Consider the following 15,194-nt stretch of genomic DNA (forward strand, 5'->3'; position numbering starts at 1 on the left):
GAAAGTTTTCCCTCATGGTGCTGTAGAAATTTTTGGTGAAAAATCTGGTAATTTCAAGGTAAATGGACAAAGATTGAGGCATTATTCAGCTGGTGAGCCAATTGAGAAAATAGCAACTTGCTATCTCTCTCATTCTCCATAAAATCTTGAGTGAGTATGGTCAAGCTAAAGACCTAAACTTAGCATTTTTGTGCATAACTCCCAATTTTTCATTGATTCTTTATTTCTTTCATATATATATTTGTTTTAAGTTTCTCTATACTCCTTATTCAGAGTTTAACATTGTTCTAATTTCCTTGTGCAGATGGGATACAATGCATTGCAAGCAAATGAGCATATAAAAAAAAAAAATTTTTGGTTTTAGTCTAGCTTTAAATTTTTAGCTTTAAATTTTAGTTTTAAATTTGTTCACTTATAATTTTCATCTCTCTTTTGTTGAGTATTTGCTGGTATATATCGCTGGATTTATTGCCCTTTTTAGTTACTTTAAGAGAAAATTTTTCCAAATATTGACATTTTGGTTTAAAAGGAAAATTATTTGAATATGGGTGTGTGAATTGGTGCTTTGAAAAATTAGAATTGATGAACATAACAAGTTGAACAATTAGAATTAATGTTATGAAGGTTTAATCATTTGAAATCTAATTTGTTTCAATTTTTTAGGTGCTATGAAATTCGGTCATTTTTGGGCAGCAGACTGCACAACCTGCGACATAACCGGGTTTGCTTGTGTCACCGCTTATGTCCGCTGGGCACACTTTTGGGCAGATTGTTGCACAACTTTCGACACAACCCCCCTATCCTTATGTTCTAACTTGTGTCGCCTGTTTGTTTTGCAGGATAAAAAATCTTCCTTCATCAGAATGGGCCAGCAGTAAAACCCAAAAGCCCACACCCAAAAATTAAATCTAAAACCCAACCGATTAAAAAACCCAAAGCCTAAAGCCCGAAACCAAACCTAAAACCAGCCCAAACAACTAAACCCCAATCCCCAAGCCCACAACCCGTAAACCTATAACCTTCTTCTCCCTCCCGACATCGCTCCCGACACAACCCTTCCTTCCCGCCGTCGCCTTCATCTTCACCGTCGCCGAAACCTTTAACTTCTTCCCATATTTCGTCCTTTTCCAATCACGTCCCTCCATTTCGCCATGTCCGACTCCCCTTTATCATTCGAAAACTCGCCTCCCCACTACTCACACCCGCCGCAGCCCCAAGGCACCCCACCCATGCACGCCGACCCATCGCCGGCCCATTCTGTTGATGCTCCGATCGCCACACTCAAGAAGAAAAAGGCGAAAAGCATTAAACCACACAAATCGACGGGCGGCGTCAAGCAGAAACAACCCGAACCGGCCACACAACAACCCCCAATGCCCGCCTCCAATGCCCGCCGCGCCTGCTGACCGACGTGGCATTCCGAAATCAGCGGTCAAGCGCCCCGGTACATCTAAAGGTAACCTCGCATTCCCATCCTCTTTGCCTACTGCTACACACTGGGTATTACCTACTGCCGACATGAAGAAAAATAAGGCAAGAGTTGTAGCCCGACAAATGGTTCAAACTCGGTATTTGGATGTGTCTACACTTAAAACCTTGAAGATTTATGATGAAATGCAGACTCTGTTAGATGCTTTAGGTTGGGTGCGATTTGCACATAAACAGGAACTGGTCTACCCCATTTTAGTGCAGGAATTTATGGCCTCCCTGTCCACTAATGAGCATAAAATTGCCTTGGACAATGACTTGACGATCCATTTTAGATGCCTTGGTCAAGATAGGGCGCTGTCTATGGATAATTTTCACCATATATTTGGCTTTCCACCTGATGGTCTATTCAAAATACCTACTAGCCAATGGGACTATAATGCGTGTGAATTTTGGAAGCGAATTGCACCTTCAGCAGGTACCTTCAAACCAGGACACAGTAAGGCCTCCAAAATTGAGAATCATGCCTTGAGATTGCTTCAGTGACTAATCGCAAATACAATTTTAGGCAGAGGATCTAGTGTCGGCACAATGTCACAATATGATCTCTTCTTTTTGTGGTGTGCAAAAACTGGCAAAAAAGCTTCCCCTAATTATTATTTCTGTCTCCATGTGATCCGCCAGACCACTAGAGGTACTGGTAGCATTGTCTTTGGAGGTTTAGTCACACCCATTGCACATTATTTTGGCTTTAATTATCAAATGCACAAGTGTCCTGCTCTTCCAACTGGTTTGTTATTTTTGGATGGACCTCATCTAGCCAACCAAAAATTTTGTATCAAAAATGAAGCTACCAAGCAGTATGAGATTCCTGCACTAACAAACAAACCACCTGGTTCTCCCACTGCCATTAGTTCCTCCTCAGCATCTGAGCGACCATTTGTGCAGCCTTCTACACAACCTTCAAGCCGAGCTCCACCAGCCGCTCAACCTGCTTCATCAACAGCTTCTGGACCATCCATAGCAACTCTTTTGACATTCATGGAGAATCTCAGTGATGAGATCTATTCTTTTCGGCAAATGACGGATGTCAATTTTTAGACACTACGAGATTTAGCTGACATATATTTGGATCGAAGTGCTGAAATGCAAGACGAATTGAAAGTCATGCGAGCTAAGCTGGAGAAGATCGAAACAAACCAGGCACTGATTTTGAACATTATCTCTCCACAGCAGCCACCACAAGCACCACCACCTCCACAAGATGGCAAGGGCAAAGGACTTCTCATACCTGACTGACCAGCTTTTATTCTCCATTTACATTTCATGTCTTTAATTTCGTTGCTTAATTACTTAGTATATTAAACTTATTTAGTTAATATTTTGCTTGTGTTGTTTTTTATTTTACTTGAACCGTTTACTTATTCAGTTTTTTTTTAGTTTCTCATCAAATACATTTTTCTTTTATCTTTAGTGCATTGCTCACTTGCTTTGATTTACTACTTCAGAATTTACACTTGATAATTATATTTTCTGCGCTTAACTTCCCTATTCCAAATTTTTGAGATTAATCGATTTAATTAATGGATTCCATTGCACTGTTTCTTTTGCAATGAGTGCAGCAGCTGTCCAAATTTTATCTAATTAAATTGGCTGCACTTCAATGAGGTAACAATTCTCATCTCAGCTTGTGTCACTGTCAACACAAGTTGTGCTATCGCTTATGCAACAGGGTAATAATTCTTTATGCACATATGAGCTACCCATTTTCTGCATATTATCCCATTCCATGCACTCTTTTAACATTGAGGACAATGATCATTCTGAGTATGGGGGAGAGGGTAAATTTTTTGCAAAAACCACTTTTTCCTTTTTCATTTGCATATAGCGACTCATTCATTACTTCATACTTGTACATATTTACGTATATACACTTGCATATAGCCTCATATACTTAGTTACGCATACTTAGTTGCATATAGGTTGACTTGACATTTACACTCATGCATTTCATTCATTCATTTAAAATTTTTGGATTTTTAAACCAGTCTTTGAAGTCCATAAGCCACTTATTCAAGCAATCCAACTTGCCTTTAGATGGTTAGTGGAATGAAAGTCCCAGCTGGGTACAAAGTCTTAAGCATTATTCTTTCTCTTACTTAATAGCTGAAAATTAATACATTCATCTAGGTATGCAGATTCTGATTAGTTATTTTGAGTTTTGAGTGTCTGAATAAGCCTTTAAGGAAGAAAATGGTCCTTGTCGTCTCACCATTCCTAGAACAAGCATCTTAGATCTTTCAAAGCGAAATTTTTAACTTGCATTTGATAAGAATGTGATTTAGGCATTCCTTCATATTTTAAACCTCACATTTAGCCTTAACCTACCTCAATTTCATTTTAACCCTTGCAAACCCCCTTGAACCTTAATCTCCTAATTTCTTTGGAACCCAAATCATTTACCTAGCCATTAAACCTAAACACTACCACCTATTTATGAGAATAATATTTTAGCAATTAAGTGCATAAAAATATATATATATATATATATATATATATATATATATATATATATATATATATATATATATATATATATATATATATAAATAAAAAAAAATGGAGGATTGAAACATCTTGAAAAGTGCTAGAGTAATTATGAAAAGTTGAAAAGGTCACCAAAATATCCCAAAGGTAATTTTGGGTGTGACGTAAAATAGGGATGCATACCAAATAAAAAAAAATATATTATAAAAGTAGTCCCTTTATTGTGATGGCACTTGAGACTCATTGTGAATTTCTTTCCTCTTGATATAAAAAAAAAAAAAAGGTGCACTTTGAGTTTCATGATTAATATTACTCTCATATTTTGTTTACCTTATTCCCTTTCTTTGTTAACCACAACTTTACCCTATTGGACCCCATTACAACCCTTAAAAAGACCTAATGATTCTTTGAAAAATGCTTGTTACATTAGTGGAGTTAGATCTTTTATGCTTGCATATGGGTTTGGCAATATAACCTTCCATACATTACTCACCATCTATTTGAGACACATTGGCTATCTATTTCATTTAGGTTTGTTTTGGCACAATTGACTCTTGTAGTTGGTTAGTATTTGTTGCTTGGGTTGATTGGTTAATTCTTAGCTATTCTGTAATTGTTGAGAGTGCTTGCTTCATTCTTTGTGCTTTTGCTGGTGGGAACTTGGAATGTTGGTGGCTAGAGGTAAGTTGGTAGTTTGGATTAGTGATTTTGTGTTTTCAAAGACTGATTCTATTCCCTTCCAAATGAGTTTTAATGAAATTTTTGCTTGAGGACAAGCAAGAGTTTGAGTATGGGGGAATTTGATACATGCATTTAATATCATCATTTAGGAGTAATTTTTGCACATAATTTACCCTTGTTCATAGCCATTATTATAGATATTAGTATGTATTTAGTCAATTTTGCAATTTTCACTTTTCTTAGTTTAATTTTTGGAATTTATTTGTTTTGTAGGGTAAATTTGGAGAAATTTGATGTATTTTGATCAGAGTAGCCATTTGGAGGAGATTAAAGTCGAATTGCAAAAATTTTGAAGTTGAGTAAAAAAATGGCCAAGAGCGACACAACCTGCAGCACAACCGAATTAGCTTATGTCGCAAGTTGTGTCGATCTTCAGACATTCACGCCGAGAGCAACACAACCCGCAACACAACCAACGACACAACTGACTCGGCTTATGTCATTTTTACTGGAAATAATTGACGTGGCATTTCCGTTACTCCAGCTTTTTACCTCACTTTCTCTGGAACCTTCCCCCTTTTACCCATTCTAGGGCAGACCCTTAGCCTATATAAAGCCTCATTTTATCATTTTCTTTCCATAGAGAGCAAGGGAGGCATTTTCGGCAAGGTTAGAAAGAGAGAAGGAGGAGCACGTTCTGCATTTTTTCCAGCAGCCTGCAGAACTCGTTTTACGCACTTTTCTGCAGATTCTGCTGCATATTTCTGGGTTTTTCTACCCCTTTAGCTTACATTTCCATTATTTCTTCATTTATACATTTGGGTTTGTCTTTAAACAATGATTTGTGAGTAGTTGATTGAGATTCTAGAGATGGGTTTGTAAATATTGATTTGTATTGTGGTTTTGAACTGATTTAGCCATTTAAATGGGATTTGTTATATTTTGATTTATTGCTTGTAAGCTTGTTGCCTTGCTTGATGAATGGGCCCTCATTAAGTTAAGTTTTAATCCTTAATAGATGGACTGAAAAGTGAATATTAGGGATAGATAATCTTGCAATAAACTTTATTTTCTTGGTGTTAGAGATAAGCTAAGAGGATTAAGGGGAACTTTCCATAAATCAATTAGATCTTTAAATGGGTTTTTGTTAGGTTTGAAATACCGTGAAAACAGGGTTTGATTTAATGAAAACCAACTTTGAAATGCTTGAAAAAGGTTTCAAAAATTTAAGAATTGATTTCCCTCAAAATTGCAATTCTCATGTGTTTGGCTAAATTAAGGATAAACCACATGCAAACAATATTGAAAATCCAATCTCTAGAATCAATTTAATTTTCGTTGAATTTAGAATTAATTCCTCCAAATCTCATAAATAGCAATTTCAATTTAAATCCAATTTAAATTTAAATCCAATTTAAATCCAATCTCTAGAATCACTTTATTTTTTATTGAATTTAGATTTAATTCCTCTCAAATTTCATAAATAGAAATTTCAAATTAATTTTTGGTAATCTAGTTTAATTAATTTTAGTTAATTATTTGATTTAGTTTCTATTCCTCAAATACCAATTTTAATTCCAAATTTCATTTTACATCTTTAATTTTTGTCATTTTAATTAGCTTATACTTTTATTTCCAATTTAAACACAATTCCCTGTGGGATCGATATCATTTTTTAAAACTATACTACTGTGACCCGTGCACTTGCGGACACACCGTATCAAATATACCCAAAATATTAAAATAACTTCTACTTGTGATGATATTACTGCCTTTGACTTTAGAGAAACTATATATATATATATATATATATATATATATATATATATATATATAAATATATATATCCTTCAAAGTTACATGCCCTTTCCCACTTCGTAGTTCTCTCCCTTCGAATATAAATGGAGGTGGTCTCACGGCAGCCCTATGGATTAAACTGTAGCCAATTAGAAATTTTAAATTTTTAGTATAGACCCACATAAATTCTTGATAATTATTTCTATAAGGAATTATAAGGTTTCTTTATTCTTGATTATCGAAACATTAATTCTTTATATATTTAATATATTTTAAAATAATGAATTCTATTAATAATTAATTTAGTAATATTAAAAAAATTAATGGTTAATTTTTTTATAGAAAAAAACTCCTTCAATAAATGTGGCCGTGGAAAAATTTGAACCAACCTATAAGATTTAATTTTTTTAAAATTTATATTTAAATATGAAAGAAAATTACCATATAAAAAGTTAATATAATTGTCGCTAGTGATGATTTGCAAATATGCATTTGGGTGATTTCCTTATTCTCATTTTATAAACTTGTGAAAATTTCTATATAGTGATTTTTATTTTTAAAATATCTTAATTACTTTTTCTTTCAAGAAAAAAGCTCTTTTATAATTTATCCAAAAAATAATTTTTATTAATCAAAATTTCCCAGGACTCTAACTTTAAAAAAAATATAAAAACATACTGCACTACGAGTAAAATTTTTTTTATTCGATTCTGATTGAAATTTAAATTTGAGATTTTATAATTTTAAAGGTCATTTTAATATCACGAAGTTAAAAATCAATGGTGAGAAACAAGTAAGTAGATTTTCATGTTTTTATTTCGCCGCACTTACATCCAAATTGTTGTCTTTGGGTTTTATGCCCGAATTTGGTGCCTTGCTTCATCTCTCAGTTCTATTGCTAATAATCTTTTAGCTCTTCAAACGTTGTCCAACATATTCTTAGGGAAGCAAATAGGCTTTGTTAAGGAATTGGATTCGCCGCCATCCATTAATCACAGGAATAGAGCCACACTTGGGCCAGAAGGCCATTAGCTCCCTAAAATTTTAAAAAAATATTGGAGGTATATTGGTGATTTGATACTTATAAGTATAAAATATTTTTTAAAAAATATTAATTTAGAAAAAATTAAAAACAGCTATCTATTAATTGCATGCATATTGTGTCACTCCTTAGTTGCTTACCAAAAAATTTTAGGTTTTTTATTTGTAATATTAATATCATATTTAAATCATGTTCTACTTTGCAAATTATATTAAGATTTATATTTCCTGTTTAATCATGATTGCATATTATGAGTTAGAGATCACACATGGAAAACAATTATCAATAGAACCTCAAGAAACGATCTCTTTTGAGGATGAATAATAAACAGATTCTTGAGTATTGAATACATTTCTCTCTGTATGCAAAAAGAATTTTTTCACAAAAAAGAATGAACTAACGGGATTAGAAATATGGACAAAAAAAAATTATAAATATCAAAAGATTTTGCTAGCGAATTCATCTACTTCGACTCCATCTATACGAGAAGATGAAGATTTTTGGGCAAGATCTCTAAGCTCTGATAAGCTTCTTCCAAGCTGTAAAGCCATCTTCATTTCAAACATTTGTCCATCTTCTCTTCTGTCAAAATCTGTTTCTTCTAATGCAGACTCGATTGATTCCTCCATAAGTGAGAAGAATCCAGCGCAGTTTCTATACATTTCAACCACCATACCAACCTGGCCAGCATGCTCAAACGTATTAACTGTGGTAGCTAATGCACCTGCAGCCACTGCAACTATGGCCGCCCAAGAACCGTTACCCACAAATGCAGACCCAGCAGCTGCAATGCCTGTGAGCAATGGACCTGAGATGGCTAAAATCTTGTTTATCTTCAATACCAAATTTCCTAGCCTCATATAATCTTCCGTATCTTTTCCTTTTATCACTTCAATAACCTCCCTCATCTCCATTTCCAGCTCCTCACTCCACCTATTCTTTCCAGCTCTTTTGCTTTTTCTTTGGAAGTCATGAGGTTTGGGCCACCAAAGTGCAGGCTCAAATTTTGCAGGAAACTTCTCAATCATTTTCCCCAGCAAAGGAAGTGGGTAAGCTTTGTCAAGAGCCAATACCTTGTCCATTGCATTCCTCACGTCCAACTCAGTAGGATCATGAAGAGCAAGGATAGTTTGTATTTGTCTCTGAAGCTGCCTAAACAATTTCGTAGCATTACGTTGCTCTTCTGCAAGCTGTGAGGGCTGTATTTTGTTCATTATAAATAACATCCCTGTAGCTGCAGTAAACAAGAGTGTTGACGATAGCTTCAAAGCCAAAAGAGGAGCTCCTGCCCCACCAGTTGCTGCAATACCAGCCATGGTTGTAGCTGTGAGAGTGATCATGTTAATGGAATTGAAAAGAAGTTTGTTCCAATTGTCACGTTGCTCACCCACATTCTGATGCATCTCCACTCTATCAGCTACAGCCTCTAAGATCGCATAAAGCTTGGCTGTTGCTTTAGATGTTGAGGAATTGACAGAAGGTTCCTTATCTATTCTGGGAAGGGTCACAGTACTTTTCTCTATAGGGATTGTGTTTGTGTACCCATTTCTTAAAATCAGATCCTCAACCAAGTTTGTTGATGGTGTTTTTGGAACTGGGAAACGGATTCTTGGAAGCTTAGGGACAGAAATTGCAGCATTTATTCTTTTTGATGAAGATGATGCCCTTGAGGAGGAGGAGGAGAGGAGATTTGAAGCTTGCAAAGAAGCCATGCATACGATGGATATGGAGCGTAAATTCTTTAGTTATCTCCCTGGTTTCTTTCTTTGATGTTCTGGTTAGGTGATGAACTGATGATGGATGAAAATGGAGAGACCCCAAGAACCTATTTATAATATGGGGTAGTATATCGAACATAACTGAAGAGAAACGGTCATGGTTGGAAATATGGACTGCCCGATTGAGTTGACTGGACTCATTCCTTCATAGTTTTCCAGTTCAAAATTATATATTCTCCCAAGAAAGCTAAGGCTTGGGAGCCATGGATGACACAGTAAAACTTATTAATTATACGCTGCTACACTCTAGCTATTAATATTAAAATAACTTCTACATCTGATTAATTATAACAATGCCTTTGACTTCAGAGAAACTATATATAGTTCTTTCCCTTCCAATATAGATGGAGGAGGTCTCCTCACGGTAGCCCTATGGATTAAACTGTATCAAATTAGAAATTTTAAATTTCTAGTCTAGACCCATATTAATTATTGATAATTATTTCTAAGTTTTTTAAGGTTTCGTATTTCATACTTTAATTTGCGTCAAAATAAATAATCAAAAAGATATTATTATAATTTTTATACCTTTTTCTGTTCTTGACTATGGAAACATTATTTCTTTATTATTTTTATATGGTATACTATTAAAATAATTTTTTTACTAAATGTTAGAATTTACAATAAAAATTTTATAATGGCATTAATTTTGTGCTATATAGTATATAAAAAAGATAATTACGAATGTGCATATGTGTTATTCCCTTATTGTCATTTTATAAACTTTTGAAAATTTATATAATAATTTTTTTTATAACTCGATCTCAGAATATTCTAAAGATAATTATAGCAGCTAAAGTTTATTAATATATAATAATTTTATTTTTAAATTAGGAGGTTATTAATTAAATGTCTTAATTACTTTTTCTTTCGGGGAAAAAGTATTTTTCATTAATTTAGCTAAAAATTAATTTTCATTAATAAAAATTTCCTAAGACTCTAACATTAAAAAAATTCAAAAAAAAATGTTGTAAAATAAGTAAATTTATTTTAATTCAACTAAATTTAATTTTGAGATTTTATAATATCGTTAAGCTAAAAATCAATGATGAAAAATAAGTTTCATATTTTTAGTGATCTTATACATATTGCCACTCGTAATTGTTTTTGAAAGAGAAATATATACTAAAGAATTTTTGATTTTTTAATATTATTGTAATATTAATATTATGTTTAATCATGTTCTATTTTGCAAATTATATTAAGATTTATATTTCCTGTTTAATCATGATTACATATTGAGTTAGAGATTACTCATGGAAAAATATTATCAATAGAACATTAAATAACAAAATGGTGAACGATTTATATAAAATTAATTAAGAGCAAGAACTAAGCTAAGAATAAACAAGAAACGCTCTTCTGTGGGCATGAAGAATAAACAGATTCCAGAGTATTAATAGAATACATTTCCCTCTCAGAAGATATATACAAAAAGAAGTTTACATAAAAAAGAATGAACTAATTAGATTATAAACATAGACAAAAAAAAATTATGAACATCAAAAGAGTTTGCTAGCGAATTCATCTACTTCGATTCCGTATATACGAGAAGATGAAGAATTTTGGGCAAGTTCTCTAAGCTCTGATAAGCTTCTTCCAAGCTGTAAAGCCACCTTCATTTCAAACATTTCTCCATCTTCTCTTCTCTCCAATTCTGTTTCCTCTAGTGCAGACTCAATTGATTCCTCCATAAGTGAGAAGAATCCAGCGCAGTTTCTATACATTTCAACTACCATACCAACCTGGCCAGCATGCTCAAATGTATTAACTGTGGTAGCTAATGCAGCTGCAGCCACTGCAACTATTGCTGCTCGAGAACCGTTACCCACAAATAGAGACCCAGCAGCTGCAATGCCTGTGAGCAATGGACCTGAGATGGCTAAAATCTTGTTTATCTTCAGTGCCAAGTTTCCTAGCCTCATATAATCTTCTGTATCTTTTCCTTTTATCACTTCAATAACCTCCCTCATCTCCGCTTCCAGCTCCTCACTCCATTCATTCTTTCCAGGTCTTTTGCTTTTTCTTTGGAAGTCATGAAATTTGGCCCACCAAACAGCAGGCTCAAATTTTGCAGGAAACTTTTCAATCACTTTCCCCAGCAAAGGAAGTGGGTAAGCTTTGTCAAGAGCCAATACATTGTCCATTGCATCCTTCACGTCCAACTCAGCAGGATCATAAAGATCAAGTGTCGTTCGTATTTGGCTCTGAAGCTGCCTAAACAATTTTGTAGCATTACGTTGCTCTTCTGCAAGCTGTGAGGGCTGTATTTTGTTCATTATAAATAACATGCCTGTGGCTGCGGTGAACAAGAGTGTTGACGACAGCCTCAATGCCAAAAGAGGAGCTCCTGCCCCACCAGTTGCTGCAACACCAGCCATGGTTGTAGCTGTGAGAGTGATCATGTTAATGGAGTTCAAAAGAAGTTTATTCCAATTGTCACGTTGCTCGCCAACGTTTTTATGCATCTCAGCCCTATCAGCAACAGTCTCTAAGATGGCATAAAGCTGGGAAATTTCCTTAGCAGAAGCAGCAGTGGAATTGATGAAAGGTTCATCTATTGTTGTGGTAGCGGCATTCTTTTCTAATGGAACGGTGTTTGAGAAGGAACCTCTTAAAATCATTTCCTTAATCGAATTTCTAGGTAGTGGGAAACGGATTTTAGGAAGTTTAGGGACAGAAATAGCAGCATTGATTCTTTTTGAAGAAGTAGTACTTGATCAGGAAGAGAATAGAAGACCTGAAGTTTGTAGGGAAGCCATGAATGGTTTTCTTTTAGTTTTCTTGTGTGCTTTAATTGTATTCTGTACGTAGCTGATAATGGAGGTGGAGAGACACAAAGGGAACCTATTTATAACTCATAGCATAGGATAGTTTCGTACTACCAAATATATAAGCGAAGAGAAGAGAAGGGGGTTGAAAAATTGAAAATATGGGCTGCTTGATCAAGCTGACTAATGACTATGCCCATTTGACTGGACTCGTTCCTTCCTCATTTTCATGTTAAATCAGTTGCAGGGTATAATTGTTCAAAAGCTTGGGTTCGATTGGATTGTATGATATTTTTTTTTTAAGTAGAGAAATTTTATTATAGAAAGAAGTCAGGAAAAATTTAGTATATAATACGAATTTAAACCCTGCCTAATAGATCTCCCTAATAAATTGTATGATATGTTAATTAATAGAATTTTCTTTAATCTAATTTATCACAAATTAAATATTGTTTCATCAAATGTTTCATATTTTCAATCATAAACTATAAAATAATTAAAATTCATACATAATGAATTAGGTCATCATGCATAATCATCTCCCATTTCATTGCTGTTTCCTATCGATCCCCACAGGGCATAAGTTGAGATGGTCTTAACCCTTACGGCTGCCTTGTGTTGGATAAAACTATAGAATTTTGCAATTTTTTGAATTCCTAGTACGTACGTAGTCTATGGCTTCTTTATCAAGAAATCAAAGCTTCTTTATTTTTATTAGATTATTATTTTTAGAGGTAGAATATACGCCCACATATAAGTTAATGGCTAGAATGGACTATTATTAAAATCATGACAATTTTAATAGAGTCATAGTTCCTATATAACCCACACTCAAGCACATTCAACTTACTAATAGATGGGTTTGTCTCGATTTTTTCATCACAGACTTACGCACATCGCCTCTCTTCTTAGCTTTTTGCCTTTATTTTGTCAGAGATAATACACACATATGAATAGGGTAGTGATGAAAATGAATCATTATTAAAATTATGACAATTTTAACAGAATATTTATTCTTATATAACTTATACTCACGTACATTTCATAACCGATGTGAGATCCCTAAGAACATTTTATTAAATAATTGAAAAGGTAAAATGTCAAATAGAAAAAAATATATTTATTTAATTTTAATTTTTACCCACTTTCATTGCATTCTTGGCCATGAAACATTAATGTTAGTCTTGAAGCTATAACATGGGGTGTAAATTGAAGTAAATACCTTTTTCCTCTTTTCTTGTTTTTCTTCGCTTTGAATGGTTCAAAAGATGAGTTAAAATTTATGCCCATTTGATATTGCTATTGCTAAATTATCAAATCCAAGACCTTAATTACTTCTATTTTTCTTTTTCTTGTTTAGTAGTAGTAATTATTTTGCACGAGCAACAATTCTTATCTATATTAAATCGATTCAAAATATAAAAATGTAAGATACATATATTTAATAAATAGTTCTTATCATATGTCTTAAATTTGAATCAGATTAATAGGTCACACTAATTTCGGAAAATTCAATCCATGTATATATGATCAATGGCAAGTTTGTAAATGCAATAGCTACCTCGTATGGTTTTTTTAATGGTATTAATTTTAATGTACTTAAGCTGATTTGAAAACAAAAATGAATAAAGGTTAAATAATATAAAAAAACAAAATTTTAAAAACATTTTTCAATTATAAACTTATTTTTAGAAAAAAAAAATATAAGATAATTTACTAATTTTACAACATAAATTGTCAACACAATAAATTTCTAATATCATTAAATTAAATTTATTATTGTTAATTCTAAATAAAATTAAGAAAAATAAATAATACAAAAACATGGGAGGAAATTTATTTTATTTTAATTTAAACTTTTTTCGCATTAAACATTTACTAAAGAAAAAAAAATTAATGGTCCTCAAATCAATAATTTGATGGTTGAGGGCTTACTTTAAATAAAGCATATGAAGACCATAAGATGAATTTAATTTTTAAAATAAAAAAGAAAAATTTTAAAAGTATTTAGGTTAATTTTAAGTGATAAATTATCAAATACATTAAGAATAATATTCTTCTTTATATAAATTTAAATTTTATTTTTTTATAATTTGTTAAAAAATTATATATATAAATATAAAAAGTATTAAAATTTATTTCTGATGCGACCCATTAGTCATCACAATAAGCCATATCCAAAACGAAGTGAAGAAAGAAATGTACATTGTTCTATTATTAAAAAAAAAATAATAAATATAACTAATAAAATTCAATTATTTCAATAAGGGTAAGTTTAATTCAATTTTATTTTTTGTTAATTAATTCTAAAAAATTTTGATTTTCTCTTATTAATTTAATTATCTATAATTTGGTAAATAAAACAATTAAATTTTTATTAATTAATAGATTAATTATAATTTATTTATAATTATTATTTTTATAATTTTATAATAATACTAACTTGTGATTATTTTTTTACTCACAATAAATCACATTATCATCTTTTATAAATAAAATTTATAAATATATTTTTATTAATAATTAATTAATTAATAATATATAATATATATTATATTTTTTGCTTAATTCAATTATAATCGATAATTAACTAAATGTTTTTAATTTTGATTAATTTTAATGTAATTTAATTTGATTAATTTTTTAAATTAATTAAAATTTTGATTAATTAAAAATTTAATTTACTTTGATTATTCAGATGAAGTCTAGCAAAAGGGGTCATTGTAGTGGTTGAAGTATAGTTTATTTGGTAAATGATCTAGGGTCTACTCTAAGCTCCATTAGTTGAAATGCTATATTATCCTAATTGGTATACAGTAACGAGCTCTCAAAGTATGCACTTGTCATAAGGTCTATTTGTAAAGTATGAAATTTATAGAATTTGAAATGAGAGTTGACCATCATGTGTGAGTTGGAGATGTTAGAAATATTGTTTGGGTCACCCTTATGGGTCAACCCGAATCTGTTAGACTTAAAACCAGAACTAAGAACAATCACATGAAAAGTCATGTACATTGCCAAAAGGTGACAAAATCCAAGAGTCATGTATATTAGTTAAAAAATGTAACTACATGAAGAGATGCTACTCTTCTTAATAGTTATATACATGTGATGCAATTATTAGCCAAAAGGTGACAGTACTTATAAATA

At 32.2% G+C, this 15,194-nt stretch overlaps 1 protein-coding gene and 2 pseudogenes across 1 annotated transcript; 1 reads left to right on the forward strand and 2 right to left on the reverse strand.

Annotated features, from left to right (window-relative positions):
- LOC110655972 (peroxisomal membrane protein PMP22-like) overlaps positions 1 to 15,194 on the forward strand; it is a 45,687-nt pseudogene that overhangs the window by 14,325 nt on the left and 16,168 nt on the right.
- Positions 7,871 to 9,289, reverse strand: LOC131170720 (probable F-box protein At4g22030). The gene has a single exon (XM_058130470.1). It carries the CDS (start codon positions 9,205 to 9,207, stop codon positions 7,933 to 7,935), a length of 1,275 nt encoding a protein of 424 aa, XP_057986453.1. The 5' UTR covers positions 9,208 to 9,289; the 3' UTR covers positions 7,871 to 7,932.
- LOC131170721 (probable F-box protein At4g22030) lies at positions 10,765 to 12,035 on the reverse strand (annotated as a pseudogene).

This window comes from Hevea brasiliensis, chromosome 11 (assembly GCF_030052815.1).
Source record: "Hevea brasiliensis isolate MT/VB/25A 57/8 chromosome 11, ASM3005281v1, whole genome shotgun sequence".
NCBI classification, from domain to species: Eukaryota; Viridiplantae; Streptophyta; class Magnoliopsida; order Malpighiales; family Euphorbiaceae; genus Hevea; species Hevea brasiliensis.

Excerpts from the sequence above, each read along its gene's own strand:
- LOC131170720 (XM_058130470.1), bottom strand. The coding sequence starts at position 9,207 with ATGGCTTCTTTGCAAGCTTCAAATCTCCTCTCCTCCTCCTCCTCAAGG.